The 23,674-nt window shown below is 42.9% G+C and overlaps 1 protein-coding gene across 1 annotated transcript; it reads right to left on the reverse strand.

Moving 5' to 3' along the window:
- Window positions 1-2,732: 2,732 nt before the first annotated feature.
- On the reverse strand, window positions 2,733-19,495 carry leo1 (LEO1 homolog, Paf1/RNA polymerase II complex component). Its single transcript, XM_080429424.1, has 14 exons — window positions 19,413-19,495; window positions 19,070-19,221; window positions 17,075-17,613; window positions 15,689-15,945; window positions 14,529-14,750; window positions 14,277-14,371; window positions 9,605-9,750; window positions 9,188-9,272; window positions 8,567-8,661; window positions 8,334-8,468; window positions 6,396-6,531; window positions 3,691-3,886; window positions 3,390-3,487; window positions 2,733-3,031 (listed from the first exon to the last, which is right to left on the reverse strand). Exons 1-14 carry the CDS (start codon window positions 19,471-19,473, stop codon window positions 2,906-2,908), a joined length of 2,343 nt encoding a protein of 780 aa, XP_080285550.1. The 5' UTR covers window positions 19,474-19,495; the 3' UTR covers window positions 2,733-2,905.
- Between the last annotated feature and the right edge of the window lie 4,179 nt (window positions 19,496-23,674).

Genomic DNA, 23,674 nt, shown 5'->3' on the forward strand with positions numbered 1-23,674 from the left:
GACACACATGTTTATGTTAAACCTAAATAGCTGACGGAAAGGCCAATACTGCTGGGGTTATTTTGGTCCATGCCTTCAGACATGAATCATCTAATGACCACACACGCAATAATTTCAGACCTACCACACAGCTTCATTATAAAGTAACAGAACTGTAGTGTCCGGTTTCCAGACTCGGAACATGCTCCAGGCCGTCCCACTGCCACCGTTATTCCACCGGTGGCTGGCTCTCTTTATTACATAACATATATGTTCATTCGTATGCAAACAAAGGCCAACTCACACCCAACCCATAAATATTGCACAAAGGTCTTTGTTGTTATTCTGAGCTGAGGTTACAGATGTCTGACCCTATTTGGAAACCGTGTGTGCGCGCGTGCATGCATGCGTACGTGTGCGCGTGTGTGTGTACAGTATGTCTGGGACAGAGGAGGCTGTTGTCGACAGAGAGAACATTTTACGTAGCTCTGCAGTCTGCACTTATTGTGATTGGCTACAACCGGTTCGGTTTGGATGCGGTTGGTGGTGCGGTTCCAAGCAAAGGTCACCGTCTATCCCTGGGAGTCCAGTTTAAATGGCTGTGTGTATTGGTGTGTGACACCGTGCGTCACTGTGGCTGTCGGGGGCTGAATCAGTAACCAGGGCTGTCATTCCATCCATTCTTATCAGAATCAGGTGGATCAGACGGGATCTAGGGTCACAATACTTCAAACATCCCTCGACGACAGTCCTGGCGTCATCACTATCACTGTACAGTGAAACACTGAGTGTTCATGTGACTAATTAACTCCTTCTAGCTGGGTAGGCTCTCAGGTCTCTTTCAAACAACACCCCCCTTCCTCCCTCCCTCTAATTGGCAGTATCAGGTTTAGATGGATCTCGCTATTACAATACCACACATTGCTATCTCTAACTCACTTGAAACAATCCGCAAATCTCCTCGTCCCTGGTCGCTCATCAGTTAAGCTCAGATGGTTTTGGTCTCAAAGTAGTAAGACTAGTGCTTATTCTTTCCATCAACCACACCTGTCTGCCTACTCCAATACCTTTCCTAAATGCGCTCTCAAGTCGATGCACACAGTAGGCACGTAGGTTGGAAAATGCATTCGCATTTTTCTACAAAAAGGATTTGACATGTCATATATTGTTTTCTTTTGCCTCATTAAAAGTGTGAGTGGGTGAGTGAAACTGGGTGAAATAATAATCCTATCATAAAAATCTCTACCACCTTTCCAGAGTTTCCGAAAGATTCTCCATTTCAGAGGCTCCTCCATCTGATACCATCCTAAGGGTGTAACATATTTTATTTGACACACTTTTGATAAAAAATATGAAACACCTTCCAATCCCTGATATATCTCGGACAAAGACGAGAGAAAGGCGTAACTTGTACCCATCATAATGCAGACTGGGAGAAAGTTATGGAAAGATTTAATATAGTGTTTGCCTCTCCTAGACAGAAATTCAATTTAACATTCTACCCAGTCACACAACGCATACCTAGCACAACATAGATCGCATTAAACTAAAATTTATATATCCGTCATATACCAAAGATATAAAATAAGTATTTGATTTTTATGCTTTGGAAAAGGAGCCCAAAACGTCACAGCAGCACTCAAAGAAAAACAATTCTACAATTGGAGCCCAGTGTGCCAGCGTTCTTTTAGTTCTCGTTTAGTTCTCGATCTCATACACCCTACTAGACATGTTTAGTAGGGTGTATGAGTGGTAAACCTATTTCCTTCCTCATCTGTGGATGGATTTGTTATGGGGAAGAAAAAGTAAAATATACTGTACATTGATGTACTATAAATAAAGCTATTGCCTTCCTCTTAGAAACCCACTTTGAGTCATGCAGTCCCCCATCAACAGCCTACCTTCAGGTAGGCTTACAATTTAGGCATCTATTCAAAGCAACTTACAATGTGCAAGATCAGGGTGAGTGGCATGAACTCTAGTCAACAAGCGACCTAGCATCTGTCTCATGCTGATAACTTAGGATTTGTGGATAAGCAACCCTCATTCATCTGTCTAAATCGAAACATGCATACGTCTGTATAGTATAACTAGCATCCATCAAATGGATGATGAACAATGAGTGATACAAGGAATGTGGTCTTTTTTTTACTTACATTTTTTATCCCACGATTTTGTAACACATTTTTGTCACCCAGTGCCAATTGCCTATGTAATCCTGGGCGCAACTCTCCCTCTGCAAGCCTGGGAAGAGCCCAGAACTGAGCTCATGCCTCCTTCAATGCATAAGGAGCTACTAAGCCGCTTCTTATCACCTGACAGGGGGAGAGTTTCCCCGGTTGGACGTAGCGCGTGGAAGGAACACGTTATTCCAACCAACCAGTTCCTTTCCCCTCCATCAGGCGCCCCGGCTGACCAGGGGGAAGCAGTATAGAGACCAGGACTACTGGATGTTTTTTTGTGAGGGTACATGGGGGGGGGGGTGCAAACAACATGCAAACTCCACACAGAAAGGCCCTTTCGTAACCCCACCTAGGGTATGGGCACTGATGACGCGGAGGAGAGGACACGCCCCCAGCGCCCCCAGCGTCCCTGGCGGGAATCGAACCCAGGACCTTCTAGCTGTGAGGCGACAGCGCCACCGTGCCCCCCGGTGAGGTGGAGTCTTAAGAGATGAGTTTTCAGCCTGTTCCATAATCTCAAAGCATTATGGTTTACGTCCCTGATTCATCACATTAAAAAGAGACCTTGGGGAGCTTTGGTTATCCGAGACATTTCAATTCTTTATTTCTCGACTCACCTCAAATGTACAGAACACATACACACACACACACAAGTTCTCTGAAAATGTACAAAACAAAATGTGGCTGTAATACGCCACGCAGACGGAGCACTGATAATGCAGTGATAGTATAAAAAAATGGACTTATTCATCATCCTCTTCATCTTCTTCATCACTGATGACATATTTCTTTGCCTTCTTAGTTGCCGTTTCATCGTCATCATCATTATCATCGTCGTCAGCCTTTCTCTTGCCCGAGCCCTCGCCCTCCTGCAGAGGCACACACACACACACACACACACACACACACACACACACACACAGAGTGAGTGTGAGAACTTGAAGGAACCCTGATTTACAACAGCAGCAAAACATTGAGTACTGCATCTCAGGACTCTGTGTGCACGTTATAATTTCAACCCATAGCATTTTATTTGCAGCCTCAACACAAAAACTTTTCCCTTAGCGTCAGCTGGTGCTGCAGACTGACACTTTATGTTCTTTACAAGGGACTGTTTGTTCCCATTTACTTTAGGAAGAAAAGTAGGCTTTGAAAATCTTTTCCTTCCCCCCAGCAGTGTTCTGCATTACAGTGCCCTCTTTCTCTTCCAGCTGGTACTGCACCTACCTCGTCGCTGTCCAATTTTTTGGCCTTCATCAACCTCTGGGCCTTGTCGTCATCGGAGCCTTCATCGCTGTCAGATGAGTAGATCCTTGCTCGTTCCTCTGGATGGGGATTAGGAGGGGAAGCGAAAAAGTGAATGCACTGGTTATTACACAGCAAAAACCACAAAGTTTACACTACATATCTTTGCAGGAAATAGTCAATCTACAAGCTTCATATTTAGTGTAGCGCGAAAACAGGATGCCTAGTACAGAGCCCTAGTATAGAAGTATACACTTTAAGTGGTTAATACTCCGATTCTCACCCCTGAGGCCGCTTCCTCCTCCTTTGTACTTGCTCTTGATGGCAGCGAGGCTGACGGCCTCGTCTCCCTCCTCGTCGTCGTCATAGCGGTCAGGCTCCAGGTAGCTGCTGCTCAGCCCTCTCTGGTGCTGTTTCTCCCTCATCCTCCTCTGCTGGGACTCCCTGCGGATGGAGGCACGCAGACGCTCCTCCTCTTTCTACAAAAAAGGTGCGCACATGCGGAAAGCCGATGTTCATATCCATGCATTGACCATGTGCAGTGTTTCTCAAACATTGACATGTCAAGGACCCCCCAATCTGTTATGTACAGTGCCTTGCGAAGGTATTCAACCCTTTCACTTCCACATTTTTAATGTTAAAGCCTTCCTTATTCAAAAATGTAGAAAATTCATTTTTTTAACTAAATATTATCCAACTATACCCCATAATGACAAAATAAAACAAAAAGTTTTTTAGCAAGGTAGCTAGGCACAGATCTAGGGAGGGTTACCAAAAAACCTTCCGCAGCATTGAAGGTCCCAACAAACACAGTGGCCTCCGTCATTCGTAAATGCAAGAAGTTTGGAACCAACAGGACTCTGTCCTGGTCATCTGGCTAAACTGAGCAATTGGGGGGAGATGGGTCTTTCTTGTTCAGGGAGGTGACCAAGAACCCAATGGTCACTCTGACAGAGCTCAAAGTGCAAAGAATAGTTTAAAAATGTTCGCTTTAAATCATATATTTTCAAAGATTTGCACACATTTTCACTTTTTTTCAAAAATAGCAGATCTACAAGTTCGAGTGCCGCGCTATGAGCTTGTATATCTGCTATTTTTGAATAGCCAAAGTGTAAAATAATGCTTTTTAGCTCAAATGAAAAATTGACACAGATGCGTTCCAGGTCTTAACGGGTTAAGGTAGAGTGGCCTGATGGAAGCCAATCCCCAGTAAAAGGCACATGACAGCCCATTTGGAGTTTGCCAAAAGGCACCTAAACATTCTCTGGTCTGTTGAAAACCAAGTGTAATTGTCTGGACAAAACCAGGCACCGCTCATCACCTGGCCAACACCATCCCTACAGGGAGGCATGGTGGTCGCAACACCATGCTGTGGGAATATGTTTTAGCAGCAGGAACTGAGAGACGAGTCAGGATCAAGGGACAAAAGAATGCAGCAAAGTACAGAGAGATCCATGATGAAAACCTGCTCCAGAGCGCTCTGGACTCAGACTGAGGCAGAGGTCCTTCCAACAGGACATGGAGTCTAAGCAGTAAGCACACAGACAAGATAACACAGGAGTGGCTTCAGGACGAGTCTGTGACTGTCCTTGAGTGGCCCAACCGGAGCCCAGACTTGTAGCATCATACTCAAGAAGAATTGAGACTCTAATTGCTGCCAGAGGTGCTTCAACTAAGTATTGAGAAAAGGTTGTGAATACTATGCACATGTAATTTTGTATTTTTAACACATTAAACCATTCTAAAAAAACGTTTTCATTTTGTCATTATGTGACATTGTGTGTAGAATTCTGAGCAAAAAATGGAATGTAATCAATTTTTGAATAAGGCTGTAAATTAACAAGGTGTAGAAAAAGTGAAGGGGGGTGAATACTTTCCCAAGGCACTGTGGTGCCTTGGGAAAGTATTTTTGAAAAGCCCAAGTATAAACTATGGCTAAAGTGGTGAAAGTTAAACTGATGCTGGGTCCCTCCCTGAGACCCCTTCAAGGACACCTGAAGGCCCCAGTACCCCACTTTGAGAACCACTGACCTAACCCTAGCATCCCTATTCTGGGGGGAAACATTAGCAGAAAATAGCACGTCTAGATCTGCTGGACGGCAAAGAGGATAGGTGTAGAGGGGGTGGGGGGGAAAGGAGCAGACCAAGGACAGAACCGACCCTCCTGTTCTAGTTTACTAAGTAACAAAGTATAGAGAGTTTAAGTGGTTAAACACCAATTGAAGCACAATCCCACAATTATTGGGTAAAAACATTCTGCAGTGACACCAAAACCCTAAGATTGAACACCTCTAGCATTGCGGAGGATTTTTGCCTTGCAAACAAGAGTTATTAAGACGAGAGAAAATATGAACGCATGTCAGTCAGTGTTAATATTTGTCTATTGAAGCACTCAAGACACTTTAGGGTCCAATATCCTGCAGACGCAATGGCTGCTAGTCTACTAAATATACTAAGGGAGTTTCCAACACAAAGATAAAGATGTTCACAGTAGAAACAGATCAGTCCTTCACTGTTGACACAAATTCTGCGTCACTAAATTCTACATGACTGCATTATGTAATATCAGATTATGACTTTATGTAACCCATTTTATCTCTTCTGTCTTACATGAACTCAATCACTCACAAAACACACCCAGAGCGTGTAGAGGTGAATGAAAGAAAGCACAACCAGGTGGACTTAATACTCAGTGCACAGCGTGATCCTACCTTTATCATCTCACATACTCAAGAGTACAGAGTGCAGACTTATGGTACTTTCACCATCTCTTTAATACTCATTAATTCTCAGTGCAGAGTCCAGCGTTATCACACCTTTATAATCTCATTGCGCTGGGACTCAGGGTCCCGTCCATACCTTTATCATCTCATTGCGCTGGGACTCAGGGTCCCGTCCATACCTTTATCATCTCATTGCGCTGGGACTCAGGGTCCCGTCCATACCTTTATCATCTCATTGCGCTGGGACTCAGGGTCCCGTCCATACCTTTATCATCTCATTGCGCTGGGACTCAGGGTCCCGTCCAGCCATGGGAAGGATCCTGATCTTCTGCGTCTTGGAGCAACGGTCAGCAAGAGACAAGGTCATCTTCCTGTGGGTGGCGCTGTCTGTAGAGTGCGGCCTGGCAGGACGGAGAAAGCATAAACCTATAGTTATAACTTATTGTAGCTCACTTATAGACTCTGACACATTAAAGTGCTAGGGCTAATGGTTTCAGTGCATACGTTTTGCATATGTACTGCTCCCCGAACTACATTTACTTGAAGTGTAAAGGTGTATTTAAGCTAAATCAACACTGGCACTATGCGTAAAACACTTGGCATGATATCTTCTTTGCTAGCCAGCTCTCTCGTTAAGCATGCATTTGATTTCCTTGTACAGTATTGCTAACGTGATAAAATTCAGAGACCTTTTTGTTTTCACATTAACTGCAGTCACTTGGATCTCCTCTCTAACCTATTGTTGTGATCATTTGATTCTGGAGCAGACTAAAGGTCCTTATACACCGGGAGCGTTTATTTTGTACGATTCATTCACATGAATTAAACTACTTGTTTGTGTTATGAGGGCGATTATAAAGAGGCGATGAAGCGACAATTATTTTCCGAATCAAGGTAAAAAAAAGAAATCAGCGTGAATACATAATAAACCTGTATGAATGAAGCATCACCAAAATAAAACTTTGATGTGAAATAATCGCGTCACTTTTTCGTATGTTTATACGCGTCGCTCCTGGTGCGTAATGACCTTTAGTCCTAAATTCCTGATCAAGCCAACACGGCTCTTATCATAATACTCAATCAAAACAAGTGCCGATCTGCTGTACAAGGTCTAGGAGGGCAGTCAGGCGCAGTAAATCAGCTTTTGCAGGCATGCTACTTGTCCCAAAAGACAGAACATCCAGGTAGGTGGAGAGGGTAAGAGGCTTATAGACGTCTGATTGGTAGAAACCAGGGCAGCTAGAACAGGGTGAATCTGGGAGTTAAAGCGTTGAGGACATTTCTGCACAGAGATCAAATAAAAGCTGCTATTGTTATTGGGTTGAGTTGGAACAAGCTCTGGGGGTCCTTCGACCAGGTCTGGCAGCCGAGGAAAAACTCTGCAAACTCACATTTCTTTCTTTTTAGCCCAAGTCGTGTGGTCAACACATTCTCACTCCCAACTCGTCACATACTGACACTCGTGTCACAGTTCAACGCACTGTGTGGGTACACCTTTAGTGTCACTTTTAAACATTCAGGGTAGTCTGCGTCATGTGACGTATGATGCAGACCATTTACACTAAACATCTAGTGAAATGAAAACAAATCATAATTGAATCTTTAAACAAGGCAAGTACAGCTTCAGAAGCGGACTTGATCACCATGAGTGACCTCGCTCGGTTGTCACTCATTGCTAGTAGCCAAGCGAGTGCCCACGCAGAGCGGTGTGACTGCCGACTCAACACTGTTCTAGTTGCATACTGATAGGCAGACATTTCATTCGATTTCATGAATGATAGAAACACTGACAGCCAATCACAATGCATCACAAGGAGATCTGGGATCGGTCTCACCCTCTGAATCAAAACTACCACTGAGGTAGTTTTGATGTTATTAGACGGAGATGAGAAGACGATTATGAATTGCTAACGCTAGCTGGTAGCTGGCATTACCTCAGGTAGCCTACAACTATCTCGCCTATTCATAATTCAAAATCAGTCAGATTATCCATATATATAGCATATTGCACGGATCTTTCAACACCACTGTCACAGAAGCTGAGATCTGTCTCTCACTCTCTCTGCCATGCTCGGTGCCACTCTCTACTGAACGTATGGTTCATCTGTGTGTACGCTCACATAATTATCGTTATAGTCATCATGCTTGGTGTGAAAGGCCCTTAACATGCTCCTAATACCAAGTGAGTGTGGAAGTGTGTTACCTGAATGTGAGTTTGGTTTTGAACACAGCCTGTCCCTGTAGTCCAGTACCCTGCCTGATGAACAGATGGTTATGATCGCCCTGCAGGGGAGCTTTGTAAACGTCAAACACCTCATTTCCAAGGTGCAGTGACATGCTGTGGATGGGAAAAAACAATACTTTATTCTACACTACATCTTAAAACGTTTTTTTTTGTTTATAAGGCCGAAGCCTGGGGCGCTACAAAATACAGACCTGCCATCAGACCATTTGACGATGCGCGCGTTGCTCTCACGTGTCTCATTACCCTCCTCATCTTTCTTTGCTCTCCAGCGAATGGTATTCTCCACCTATAGCAAGTAGAGATGGCTGGGTTAGCAAGCTTGTTGATTGAAATTCTTTATTTAGGAATAACCCCTTGAGATGTAGCATCTCGTTTGAGGGGGTTGGCAAGTACCACAGTATAATTCAGGCATTATTCTCCCTCCCTGATACAATACAAACAAGTAGCTGGTAGCAACACTGTAGGCAATGAAATTATTGTACTTAGAGCTTCCTCAAATGTGTGTACATTGTTATAAACAATGTGTGTATAACAATAGAAATAAGAAAATGAATAAGAATAGCCCAACAGCAATACATACAGCCAAATATCAATAAGACAAAGTGAACTGTAATCTGCACAGACAGTATATCTATATATTACATAATATATTATTGCACAGCTGCCTTTAACTTTATTCTCAGTCATCCAACGAAATATTTGACAGAACAACCATTATGTAATGCGGCCACCGTAATTGATTTAACCACTGAATCACTTTGTCAAATAAAGTATTATTCAATTTTTACACTCCATAAAGCAAAACCACGTACCTTAAGTTTGAGCCTGGTCCGTCCCTCTTCATCTAACATCTCCTCATCCTCAAACTCATCCTCATAATACTGAGGATCGAAGGGCCTGTGACGGATCATACAAGAGTAAATACAGGACAACACCATACAATATTTGTTACATGTACATTTACAGGATCAGCAACACCCAACATCTCTGGTGATGAGCACACTAATGCATACTGCATCAGTCTAAAAACAATGCACCATAGTTGAGCCACAGCATCCTCTAGTGGACAAATGTGATAGACATACTTTTTGCACTTTAATGCTATGCGGCAGCTCAAAACAAGTTCAAGTTCAAAAGGTTTATTTTTAAAAGACCTGAGTTTACTACATCTTTCCAATCTTTTCCATTGAGTGAAACTTGCAAATGGATGTACGGTGCTGGACTCTGACCTTGGCTCCACAGACAGGAAGTTAGGCAACTTGACAAAGTAGAGGTCAGATCCCAGATCAGTGCTGACTTTGGGTATCTCCACCTCAATGCGGGTCTCAGGGACTGCCTCGTCAGCCTGTGCATTCTCCATGTCATCCTCTGCATCCTAGGCATGGATAAATAAACAAACACACACACACACACACACACACACAGAGATAATGTTTTGTAATACTTTTGACGGTGCCATTCTTCTGGTTGCTTGTAAAAAACAATTTACAAAAACGTTTTGTTTACAAGTCGCATAACCTGGGTCTCACACACTGACAGACAGCTAATGGACCAGATCATTATTACTTAGAAAGCTGAATGTACTCCGTCTAATGGGCAGAGCAAGACAGAGCCAGAAGTTGTTAAAATCAGTTAATATACTGTAGATTCATGGAGGCAACAGGCAATAGGGTACGAAATACAGACTAAATTAAAGGGTTTACTGACTATCCGGAAAGCAAATCACAGAATCAGACCAAATTAGCACATTCCAGAGCTCTGTTTTCATTTAGGCCCCTCGAGGATCTGGTAAGCTGAAGAATTTTGTATATTTTATAAAACACTCATATCAGCAAGTACTCATAAAATAAAATACTCATATCAGTGAAACCAAGTACTAAAGTACTAAAGTACTTGTGGTTGTGAAAAGGTGGTGAAAGCAAACAGTGGAGATCCATAGTAAAATGTGTATTCCAGCATTGTATATGTCACAGGTAAATTGGCATTCCAGGTAAATTAGAAGTGGAGCGCTTGTTTTTAGGCGCGGGGCTGCGAGGCGAGGCTTTGATGCGAGGACGACAACAAGAATATAGCAACCGGGAAATGCAATCACCAGCCACAGTGGCGCACTTCGATAATCATTGGACTCCCCATCCACTACCACTGGGAGTCTGGGTTTGACTGAATATCGACATGACACTAATTAAAGATATAATCGAAACAATAGTCACACCACTCACACATATTTGTAACCAATCATTCTCAACAGGTATTTTCCCCAAAGCCATGAAAACAGCCAAAGTCATTCCCATCCACAAAGGCGGCGACAAACATCAATTCACCAACTATAGACCTATCTCCTTGTTATCACAATTCTCAAAAATACTAGAAAAATTATTTGTTATAAGGTTAGACAGCTTCATAGATAAACATCAGCTACTGAGTAACCATCAGTATGGTTTCAGATCCAACAGGTCCACATCGATGGCAGTAACTGAGCTAGTGGAAGCAATTGCAACAAACACAAACAACAGGGAATACACGGTCGGGGTCTTTATAGATTTAAAAAAGGCATTTGACACCATAGATTATAACATACTACTGAAAAAAATGGAAAGGTATGGTATCAGAGGAGTCGCCCATTCATGGCTAAATAGTTACCTAAACGACAGACAGCAATTTGTTCATATGAACAATGTTGACTCAGACTTACTTAATACTACATATGGAGTGCCACAGGGTTCCGTATTGGGCCCCAAATTGTTCATCATGTACATAAATGACATATGCAAAGCATTGCCACGGATGAAGTGTGTCCTATTTGCCGATGATACCAGTCTATATAGCTCCGGGAAAGACCTCGGGCAGCTCCTGCAGGCAGTGGAAAGGGAACTAGAGACCCTCAAGAAGTGGTTTGATATCAATAAATTATCATTGAACTTATCTAAAACCAAATACATCATCTTCTCCAATAGAAAAATGATGACTCCAGTCAAATTATCAATCAATAACATCGAAATTGAACGAGTGTATGAGCATAAATTCTTGGGAATTATAATAGATAATAGACTCAGTTGGAAACCCCATATAGATAACACAAAAACAAAAATATCAAAATCAATTGCAATATTATATAAAATGAAACATTTAGTAAATAAGAACTCACTTCACATATTGTATTGCTCCCTCATACTTCCATACTTAACCTACTGTGTGGAGGTATGGGGGAACACATACAAAACCACCATAAAACCAATCTACATGTTACAAAAGAAAGCAATACGAATTATAACCCATAGTGATTACCTTGCACCCACCAACCCACTATTCATCAGTACAAAAACTCTCAAATTAGAAGATCTAGTGGACCTACATACAGCTGTAATTATGCACAAGGCACACAATAATATACTTCCACCCTGCATGCAGGAGCTGTTTGAGGCTAGGGAATCCCAGTATGCACTCAGGGGTACGTGTATATTTAAAACAAGAAGTGCTAGGACCAACACAAAAGGCAGGTGTATATCGGTAAAGGGGGTGAACCTATGGAATAACTTAGATAGAGAACTAAAAACTTGTAAAACTGTCACTACATTTAAAAAGATGTTAAAAAATAAGTTACTAAACAAATATAAAACCTTACTATGATACAGCACTCAAACAAACAGTTAATAATAAATAAAAATACCAGTATACAGAAGAAAAAGTTGACTTGTTTGACGAGCCTCTTGGCCCCATATTCTGTGGTTAAAAAGCCACCCAGTATGGACTCTGCCGCTTGGTGTTGGTAAATGGTGAACCAGAATTAAACTGTAGTCTTTCCTGTCTTGTGCCTGGAAAGTCCTTCCGAATTATGCCTTTTATTTTACTATAATAATGTTTGTTAATTACATTTATTTATGTTTTGAAACTTTTGCAAATTTTTGGAACTTTTGTTACTCCTCAAATTAGATTATATAAAAGTTGTCTTTTGCTTAGATTTCCTTTAGTTTTGTTAAAACCAATGTTTGCCTAGATTTATTTTCTTTTTTTCAATTTACCTGATGAACTTAGCTTAGTCAAAACAATGTGTTACTACTTTTTATTTTATCTTCGAAACCAAAGTTTTCTTTTTCAAAAAGGGTAGGCAAAATAAGCTTCGGCTTCAGCCTACACCTTTTCGGTGCCACTTGTAAAAGTGGACTCTAATGTATGTATGTATTTTGTTTTTTTTTAATGGACCGAAATAAAGATTTACTACTACTCCCGCTTGGGACATTACTTTTTCAAACAACCGCGGACTACTTTTTTTCGCCGATAAAGTATAGTTTTGGGCCATGACGGAGTTATGTACCGAGTTATGTACCGATAGGCACAGAATTGTAAATGATGTTGTGGGGACTGCGTTTGCCCCAACTGCCACTCACTGCACTAACATAGCCCGCCAGCACCGCCCCCTTGTGCTTCAACTGCATGGAATATGGCTGTGTGTGTGTGTGTGTGTGTGTGTGTGTGTGTGTGTGTGTGTGTGTGTGTGTGTGTGTGTGTGTGTGTGTGCTCGTTTGTGCGCGTGTGCGGCTCATGTCTGGCTTGCATTGCCCTCTAGCGTTGATTCTACAGAATTGCCTGGGGGGGGGGGGGGGGGCGGTGAAAACAAGCGCTTCTTTTCCAATTTACCTGGAATGCCAATTTACCTGTAACATATACACTGGATGGGGTACAACGTTAAGAACAAAGTTCAACTTCGTTTGGAGTATGCTTCCAGCTGTAATATGATACTTTTCCCCTCTATGCGCCCAGGGGAGGATTAACCCTTTGTGGTGCCCGATGCTTGGACCCGGTTCGGTGCCCCCCGGGGCGGTTTTGTCAAAGGACGCTTCACCGGCGCGTTTCAGTGTTGTAGCGCTCCTTTAGCAGCCCTGCTTCTAATTTTCTGTGTTTTTCTGCGGGGTGTTTTTGCCACGCCGTTTGGTGCCCCCCCAAGGTTGGTGCCCTGTGCTTCAGCACCTCAAACCCGTTGGATAAGCCACCACTGTGTGCGCCTCCCGAGCCTTTCATCCTCAAAACCCTGCCTCCAATCACTGTGATCGAATGAGCGCTTGTTTTGCTTCGTGTAAAAAAGAATTTCGCCCACCACATCTTGCCAAAAAGGACGGCATGCTTGCATGATATTGAGTTCAGTGAACCAAAATGAGCACTCCCCCAAAAAAATTGTTTGGGAATTGGCTCCCATTTTCAAACCTACAAAGTTTGACTACCATAGCAACAGTAACTTAAAGGGCAAGACCACTTTGGTAGAGGTTTGGGTTGTGTAGTTACCTTGCCATGATGTAACTCCAAAGGTGGACAAGAAATCTAAAATAATTGCTCCATTGATTAGAAATTGATAATTCTCAATTTGCTCCTCATTGACTTACATTGTACAGTAAAACAGCTCTCAAAGTCACTCTATAAGCACGTAAACGAACACGAACAAAGATGATTCAGACAATATAGAACATCACCAAACCCAGTACTGTTTGTTTTTTTAATAAAAATGTTAACTTCCTGCTGATTTTACTATTTGAAGATCCGGATCCGGATCCGCGAATCCAGTCCAGGTTTTCTTCTTAATAAAAATAGCAAAATCAACAGTAAGTTAACATTTTTATTTAAAAAACAAACAGTACTGGGTTTGGTAATGTTCTATATTGTCTGAATCAACTTTGTTTGTGTTTGTTTATGTGCTAAAATAGTGACTTTGAGAGCTGTTTTACTGTACAATGTAAGTCAATGAGGAGCATATTTTGAATTATCAATTTCTAATCAATGGAGCGATTATTTTAGATTTCTTGTCCACCTTTGGAGTTACATCATGGCAAGGTAACTACACAACCCAAACCTCTACCAAAGTGGTCTTGCCCTTTAAGTGGGTGTGATTTAGCAATTTAGATTTAGACAAACCAGGGGTTGTCCTGGAGTGGGAGGCTTCTCAGCATCACTGTCTGAAGAGATGTCATCAGCTTCTCCAAAAAGGTCATCTGCCGCTGGCTTTCTAGCTGTGGGGGTTGAGGAAAGATTGTTTTAAATAATAATAACAGATACTTTCAAGCTGTATTTCAGTATACTGAGGGAGCATTGTATCCGAAATGCCTTAGGGAAACTGATGCATTACATTTGGAGTAAGAAAAATAGTATTACGAAATAGTTTCTTACTTTTCTTGCGTCCAACATCACTGTCTGAATCAGAATCAGAGGTGGCCTTCTTCTTGGTTTTCTTTTTCCCGATGAAATCATCTTCACTATCGCTGCCCTTTGGAGACTTCTTGGTTTTTTTCCCCCCGATGAAATCATCTTCACTATCACTGCCCTTTGGAGACTTCTTGTTTTTTTTTCCCCCGATGAAATCATCTTCACTATCACTGCCCTTTGGAGACTCTGAATAAACAACCAAGTGGAGTAAAATGTTAACCATTATAAGACAAACAAAATAAATAGTATCATGTGGCTCGAATGACTTGGCTTCAATGTGGATCTCAGACTTCATGTGGCCAGGCTGTGACATCATCAGTCATCTATGACGCATTTATAAGAGTCCTGGGGTCCCATGTGGGTGGTTACTCAAATGGGTCAGAGGGAAACTGAATGGGTCTTTGTCTTTGATTTCAAGGGTTATAATTATGGTTATATTCATGTATGATGAACTGATCTGAAAATTAAACAATTTGAAAACTTTACCCATAAAAGAAAACTGTAAAATTTCACACAATTCATCTAAAATTCAAAGATAAATTTGATATAGAACGTAAGGTATACCATTGATGCTATATAGAACATAATATGCAGTATCTGAGAGGAGCAGAAGATATAAGTACTAGCAGAGGGTAGATACAGGCAATGTAGATGTATTCATGGTAGGCTGGGCAAAGGCTGAGGCAGGGAGGTGGGTATCATAAGTAGTTCATTTGGCAGCAGAAAAATAAAATATACCTGCAATTGTTTGTTGACCAGCAATAAGCTTCAACTTCTTCTTTGATATAAATTATAATACTGTATATAACTTTATCATATCATTAATTATTAATGAGTGATCGATTTCGGCTACTGCGCACTTGCAAAATATCGGCATAGACGATCAGGCTTCAGGTTTCCGTTACGTTGAAAAATGTTAAAATCACGCCTGTCCAGTGGTAATCCGGTGTTTTGTCGATGTTTGTTACTCAATAACAATCTTTAACAAGATAAAACTTTAACCTGTCCTGAGGGGAAATTCAGAATTTTAAGACAACCTTCAGGTTCAAAGTTCTTTTACAATTATAATTTTTTTGTATCTCTTCCTTTGAGATTCTAGTACGTGATCTCAAGGAGTAGGCTACCTGACTTCCTGTTCCTTGGACCCTCGTCATCCGAGTTCTCTTTTTCCTCATCAGAGTGGTGACGCTTCCGCTCCTCATCCTCTGACTGGTCACTCTTTGCGCCTCCCCCCCACTTTTCATCATCCGATTGGTTCTCCCTTCCGGAACCTTCAACGTCAGAGTGGGGGGTACCCGGACCGTCAGAGTGGGGGGTACCCGGACCGTCAGAACGGGGGCTACCCGGACCGGTCTGGGGAGTTCCCGGTTCACTGTGCATACTGTATGGAACAAATAAATAGAATAGAAATAAATAAATCACATAAGATTTTGGAATGAACTTGAAACACTCACTCCATCCATCCACCCATCTATCTTCAACCGCTCTATCCGGAGTCGGGTCGAGAGGGTCAACAGTTTCAGCAGAGAGCTCCAGACTTCCCTTTCCTGAGCAACATTAGCCACTTCCTCCTGGGGAATGCTGAGGCGTTCCCAGGCCAGTGTGGAGATGTAATCCCCTCCTCCCCCCCCCCCCCCATCTAGTCCTTGGTCTACCAGGAGATCTCCTCCCAGTGGGACGTGCAGCGAGGATCTCCCTAGGGAGACACTCGGGAGGCATCCCTACTAGATGCCCGAACCACCTCAGCTAGGTGGTTCGCTGCTCCTTTCCAAGTGAAGGAGCAGAGGCTCTACACCGAGTCTCTCACCCTATCTCTAAGGGAGATGCCAGCCACCCGTTTGAGAACACTTATTTTGGCCGCTTCTAACCGGCGACACTGCTCCATGAACACTGATGACCTGAACCAGTGGACACTGGGACAATACCTCAGATCAGATGGTTGGAAGGAGGTTGATTGTTTAAGTCATACTAACTGTATTACATTCATTTTAGTAGTCTTTTTGGTGACACTTCTCACAGCTCCGTTGTCATTACAGCGTTTGTCTATACGGCAGTACTGCTCGAAAAGGAATGCTGCAAGCAGTGATGTGTTCTACCGTGTTACGCTGTATTACGTAGTGTGACCTGCAGAAACATGATTATTGTATCCCTCTGAAAAAACCTAGAACACACCACTGGCTGCAAGTCAAGCTAGTGCCAGAGGATGTTTTTGGAATACAATAAGTTGTCGGGGGGGGGGGGGGGGCGATACTCGCAAATAAAAATAGTGTTCAGAAAAGTTGTCAGTCACATTTATGTGGAATGCTTATTGTGAAAAGTATACCAGTGATATAGATAATAAAAGTTAATTGAAAAAGTTTCTCAAAAAGTTACACACTATGACTTCAACTTCTACATTTGGAAGAGCGCCCTTTCATCATGTTCAAAAACGCTGATCAATCTGCCAAGATCTAACATGTACATTTTGATTTATTTGTTGCCACCAGCGGTAAAGCCTGCCCATGTCCTACCTTCTGTCTGAATGGGCACTCCTCCTCCCTGATTGAGGGCTCCCCCTCGCTGATTGAGGGCTCCCCCTTGCTGATTGAGGGCTCCCCCTCGCTGATTGAGGGCTCCCCCTCGCTGATTGAGGGCTCCCCGCTCCCGACACAGCACTTCCAGCCGGGCTCCCCGCTCCCGACACCGCACTGCCAGCCGGGCTCCCCGCTCCCGACACCGCACTGCCAGCCGGGCTCCCCGCTCCCGACACCGCACTGCCAGCCGGGCTCCCCGCTCCCGACACTGCACTGCCAGCCGGGCTCCCCGCCCCCGACACTGCACTGCCAGCAGGGCTCCCAGCTGCACTCCCAGCATCCGACCGATGCCGGCCGTCCTCCTCATCCCGACGGCCACGCTCAGAGCCACTGTGCTGTTCAGCATCAGAGCGGTCATTGTCCTCTTGCTCCGAATGCATGCTCACATCTGACTGGTTCCCTGAACGCACCGACTGGTTGTCGCTGCCACTGCGTCGGCTGTGTCGCTCGTCCTCGCTGTCATCTCCAAACAGCTCCTAGTTGGTACAGAGACAGTGTTTAGTACCTTTAAGTCGCCAACACATACGGTACATTAGTAATTATTATAACCTTACACCTCTTGGCTGTCTTGGGATAGGAAGGAATATACTCAACCTGTCTTGGGATAGGAATATACTCAAACTCAACCGTCCATTGCCTGTCTGGAAGTGTTTAAATTGATTATTTTGTCGAGTTGATGTATTTTAATAGATTTCATCTGTTGATCCCATGCTGATGCTGATTTTAAAAGGGTAGGGTAAGTGATATTTTGGGGTATTTAAAAATGTTAAAAAGGTAAAAAAAGTACTACATTCTGATAGTAATCATTGCTACAGAGCGTTTGTTCGGTCACAGGGGTCTCTCAAGCTCTTTAGTAAACAGAATATAGTTATAGTACCATTTCAGGTAGGTGACAACATTTAAGCCAAACAAGAGAGAGCACTGAAAATGCATTTTCTGTTTAATAAAGAGCTGGAGAGACATGGGAGACTCCTTTTACTTAACAAACACTCTATAGCAATGAGCACTATCACAATATAGAGCTATTTAACACTTATTTTAACCAAAGTAAAACCCTGATGGCTTAGGGTTGAGGACAGAGTACAGCAACTTGCTATGGGCCTGGTCTTCAAGATACACCACAACATTGGGATCCCCCTGTATTTGTCAAAATACTTCCAAAATGTTAATGAAGTCCATGATCATAACACCAGAGGCAGCTCCACAAATCATGTTCAACCCAGATTTGGCTCAACTAAGGGAATGAACTCGTTCTCATGCTATTCATCAAAAATGTGGAATGCCCTACCAAAAGGAGTAAGAGTGTAAAACCCTACTCACTTTCAAAACTGCCCTAAAGATACACCTTCAGGAGGCTGCAATTCGAAAATGGCCCCTGTCTAAGTCTTAACCTACCCCCCCCCCTCTTTCATTATCTTCTTTTGTATATATTTTTTTCACTCTTCATACCAGTAACCTGTAAGCTGATTGTATGACGTTCTGTATAGTAGTGTGTATATCGGTCTGTCTCTTATATGTCATCATGATTTGTGTGCATGGGGTTCTCATCTTAAACAAGCTCAGTGCTTAATGAGTCTTCCAGTTTAGTAGACCTTGTATTGTGAATTTGTACTTCCATGTACTGTTATTCTCATGTCTTACTAAATAAAAGTACATCAATCACTCAATCAACTTACCCTACCTATAACTTATTTTATTTGTTGATTTTATGTTTGCATTTTATAATTTTTTTGCATATTTGTTTGTAGTCTCGGTATCATTGTAAATGAGGATCACCCTCAATGATTTCTCCAACATTCTTAAATAAGGGTTGCATGAATGAAAATTCATCATAAAGAGTGATCTAAAATAAGTTTTTCACACAAAACAGTAGGCATTGCAGCTTTAACATTGCCGTCACAGTAATTTTTGGGGGTGATAAATAATTCACACCTTATTGATGCTGGGCTTCCCTGCATCCGGACCCTCCTCGTCGTCATCATCAACCCGTTCCCTCTCACTGTCGCTGCCGCTGCCAGAGACATTACTGGCGGACCTGGGTCTCTCCTGCTCCGAGTCAGACCCGGAGCCAGACCCGGAACCGGCTGAAAAGAACACAAAATATGCATCCTTTAGATCTATTACAAAATACAGGCTGTTTCCAATGAGACACGAGAGACACAAACTTAATACAGTTGGGTTAAGTTATAGCCGCTAAAATGTAGTCCTAGGTTAAGTTGTAGCCGCTAAACGATCATCCTAAATGAAGTTGTAAGATCAAAAAGATCGTTCTCACCACGTTGTTGTTCATTATCACTATCGCCATCACTCCCAAACAGTTCGTCCATGTCCGCCATTTCTCCTCCGTTGTAAAGTAAACGTGACCTACAGGAAGTGATAGTAGACAGTTAGGTTTTGTTTCCTGGTTCAGCGTTGTGTGAGCGACTAACGTAGTTACATTTGTCAGACACAGGGGGGCGACACGACACAAGTCAAGGTAGCCTATAATGCAGTGGTTCTCAAACCTTTTCATGTCAAGGACCCCCAAATTGACACTTATTAGCCCGCGGACCCCCATTTGAAAAGATAAGTCAGGGACCCCCATAAGAGAAGATTTTTACGTCTCTAGCAGTGATTCTCAACCATTTTAATATCAAGGACCCCCAGTTTGACATGCATTAGGGCTACGGACCCCATTTATTGGCATCTCTATCTCTGGAACCCCAATTCATATTGTAAAATCAAGGTTAATTCAACTCTGAGAGTGTACAAATGGAACCAAATGGACCCGTTAGGGTCCATTTGGTTTCATTTGTACACTCTCAGAGTTACAGACCCATAAGGGTCCATTTGGTTCCTATCCATCATTTAGCTGGGGACCCCCTGGAACCCCCTCAAGTACCCCTGGGGTTCCCCGGACCCCAATTTGAGAACCAATGCTATAATGGACTAGGTCAGGGGTGGAAAGCCTGGTCAGGGGTTAGGTCAGGGGTATTCAACGTTTTCAGGCCAAGGACCATTTACTTTGCTCAGAGAGAGATGTGAAGCAGGGACCCCCACCACTACATATTGTTTAATTGTGTTGATTTCATAGATGGCTTCATAGACTTGTTTGACAGCACTATCTTGCAGTGTTGTGTAAATTAATGTTGTTTGTTTGTTTGTTTACACGTTATCTTTTCTATTCATATGTGTCCTGGATGTGTTTATAAAACATGGATTAGGAAGTCTAAACTAATATTATCATTTATTATTGGTTAATAACATCGTGGGAATTTTCAGCCGAGGCTGTGACCTTTTGGAGACAAGAGGATGAGAAAGCAGTCACTAATACACTAGAGTCAATCAGGCAGCAGACCCCCTTGATTTGAATACAGATGTATGTCTCTGCATGGTTTTGGCATGGTATGTAGCATGGCATGTAGCATGGCATGTATTTTGGCATGGTATGTAGCATGGCATGTAGCATGGCATAGCATGTTGCATGGTAGCATGGCATGTGGCATGAAACATGCTACAGCATGGCATGGCATATATTAATGCATGGTATGTAGCATGGCATGTGGCATGACATTTGGCATGGCATGGGGCATGGATTATTATGGCATGACATGGCATGTAGCATGGGGCATGGCATGTGGCATGGATTATGGCATGACATGGCATGTAGCATGACATGTGACATGACATTTGGCATGGGGGCATGGATTATGGCATGTAGCATGGGTTACTGTACGGCACACCGGGAGCAGTATGGGTTAGCGCCCCAGCCTGTGTCTTCCGTGAGGAAGAAGCCCAACAAACCCACGGTGAGGCCTTTAGGAGGGCCATTCAAGCAAACCGCAAGTGGAGCTAATACCATTAGACGGCCCAATCTAGTGGTATCGGCCCAAGGAACCATCACGCCAGAAGGAAATGTTTGGATCGGGATGGTGCAGAGGATCTGATACAGCGCTCAGGTCCTGGACCTGGTGAGACGAAGGAGGAGCCCTGCCAGGAGGCCACCCACAGAGCCTAGTCCCTCCACGTGCCAGAGCCTCCCCCGAGTTCTGGAGAAGCGGTCTGATTGGCCCTGTCTTTCCCTATAGGACTGACCGTGGGTAGCTACCTGGGACGTAAATTGGGGCTTGATCAACCCCGGCTGGGTCACCTGGACGAGGGTGTATGTTGCGAGACCCGAAACACCCTATGACCCCAGGCTACAACACTGATGATACGTCCCAGGTGCATCCATGTGATGTATTCTTTATAGTATGGCATCACATGTCATGTAGCATGGCATATGGTATGGTATGGCATGGCAAATAGCATAGCATGTAGCAGAAACGACAGCATTTCTCTTCCTGGAAAGATAACATGCTGAAATAGAAGCCATAGCCCCTCCACAGTCCCCCTCTGAGACACAGAGTAAGTTGACAGAAATGACCCTTTAACTCAAGTACAAATTTGACAGAGCATATTTGACTTGTAGATGAGTAATATTTGACCATGAGTATCTATACTTTGACTCAGGCACTAGGATTGAGTACTTTGTCCACCACTGACACCTAGTAACTTGCTATCCATTGCTACGGATGGATTGCCACGGGAAGCCATGCTGTTATCCATTCATTCATTGCCAACTGCTCTGCACTGCTAAAGTATGGCATACCATTGAGAAACCACAGAGCTTCTGTTTGGCAGTGCCAATCCCACATACACAAGCACAAAGAGCCATTCTGCTCCAAAAGCAGGCACTGACAAAGGATCAGAAAGCTACACCATATTTGACCTCAGATAAGATCCCCCTCTCCAAAGAATAAGATCATCATCATCATTTTGTTGTACAAGTAACCCAGTTTATAGTTCTCAGTCAGTACACAGGCATATGTGTAACCTGATACCCTGGATTAAGTTATTTCAACCCATGGGGCAATAGGTTATCTTAAGTGAAACAGGCTGATCCACGGCCACTTGCTCAGGTTTCTTTGAACAAGTCCATCACTCAAACTCAATTTTTTTCCACTGTCAATGCTAAGTCTTTGATGCTGTTTAGTTACTTTCCACCACTGGCTGTATGATGGGGGGAATCAAGTTCCAAGCTATAGTACCTTTATCTGGCCCTGAAAATTCTCCAATACTGTTTTGCTTGAAATGACTGACTGATGGTACTTAGCTCAGAATGCACAATAAGCACGAGGTGCTAAGGCATAACTAATTGCAGAGCTTATGTCCTGCCATATTCATGTATGTTTGATCAGCTACCACTCTTCTCAAGGTATTCGTATTACATGTGAGATATCTTGTTACAGCCAGACAGTGCAGCCACACAATGTATTGTGTGACTGAAAGTGTACATGACATTCTAACTGCACTGTTGTGTAATGGAGAATAGTTGAAGGAAGGTTAAGTTCACATAAGTTGCCCATGATCTTTGCGAACTGAGGTCCAGTGATGTCTACAGTTCCTTGTGTGTGTGAATATTAGGCAGAATGCAGAAGTGACAAACAGGCCTGTTGGAAGGGTGCCACTTCTGCCCAGACGGCCATTTAAGTCTCTGCCTCACCAGGTCAGGAGTTCAAATATTCCAAATTATAAACGATCTGCAGGTCAAGGACTGGCCTTTACTGTACAAGTAAGCCAGTGTGCCACAGAGCAAAAGGACCCTTAAACTCTTCCTTTGATCTTTTCAAGAGAAAAAAGCAGCCTGTGTGTGTGTGTGTGTGTGTGTGTGTGTGTGTGTGTGTGTGTGTGTGTGTGTGTGTGTGTGTGTGTGTGTGTGTGTGTGTGTGTGCGCGCGCGCGTGCGTGTGTACGTATCGTGTGTGTAAAAGACTAGTAAACAGTGTTAAGCTCATTGTACTATTCATTAGTTTAATCCAAAACAGATTACACTCTGCAGATGCAGAGTATAGTTCAGTCTGGAGGGATTGGAAATTCCGTGTTGTATCTGTCTTTCTTCCTCTCCCTCTCTCTCTCTCATTCTGAATATTGTCAAGGGTTGCGCTTCACATTCCTGAGACAGATCTTAATGACATTCATTGAGTCAACATTCTCAGCAATATGTATGTCTTTGTGTCAGTAAGACTTCTGTTCTGTTCTTCCTACTCATCAGAGCTAGTGGACCTGAACACACCAGAGGAAGTGCTTCTTCAAAATGACATTACAATGTTAAAATAAATCCAATGAAAAGGTTATATAAAACCAGGAGTATCGGTGAGGTGCTGTTCAAAGAGTACTGTACAATTATAAAATAAAAAATGTGCACACTTCAGCTCCACATGCATTTATCTTTCTTTGAAGATATTTCTTCAGGATCAGAAAACAGGTTGTACTGTAAGCTATACAAGCCTGACAATAGCACACCAGGAATATTATTTGAAAATAACAGACGCTATTAATGGATAAGTTCACATACATTATTGGTGTAGTCCTTACTAAAGGAATACAATTGTACTACTGCTTTTAATTATACTGTGTTATATTAAAGAGCAAATACACTGACTTTAATCACTTATTATTGTATCCTATGTTAAAGAGCAAATACACTGACTTTCATCACTAATTATTGTATCCTATG

Source organism: Gymnoscopelus braueri, assembly GCF_963280865.1.
Source record: "Gymnoscopelus braueri genome assembly, chromosome: 1".
NCBI lineage: Eukaryota > Metazoa > Chordata > Actinopteri > Myctophiformes > Myctophidae > Gymnoscopelus > Gymnoscopelus braueri.

Bases quoted from the DNA above. Each gene is read 5' to 3' on its own strand.
- leo1 (XM_080429424.1), bottom strand. From the start codon at position 19,473: ATGGCGGACATGGACGAACTGTTTGGGAGTGATGGCGATAGTGATAAT. The intron at 19,222-19,412 runs GTGAGAACGATC...TGTTCTTTTCAG, and splicing joins TGATAATGAACAACAACGTG to CCGGTTCCGGGTCTGGCTCC. The intron at 6,532-8,333 runs GTAACACACTTC...CCGTCCTGCCAG, and splicing joins AAAACCAAACTCACATTCAG to GCCGCACTCTACAGACAGCG.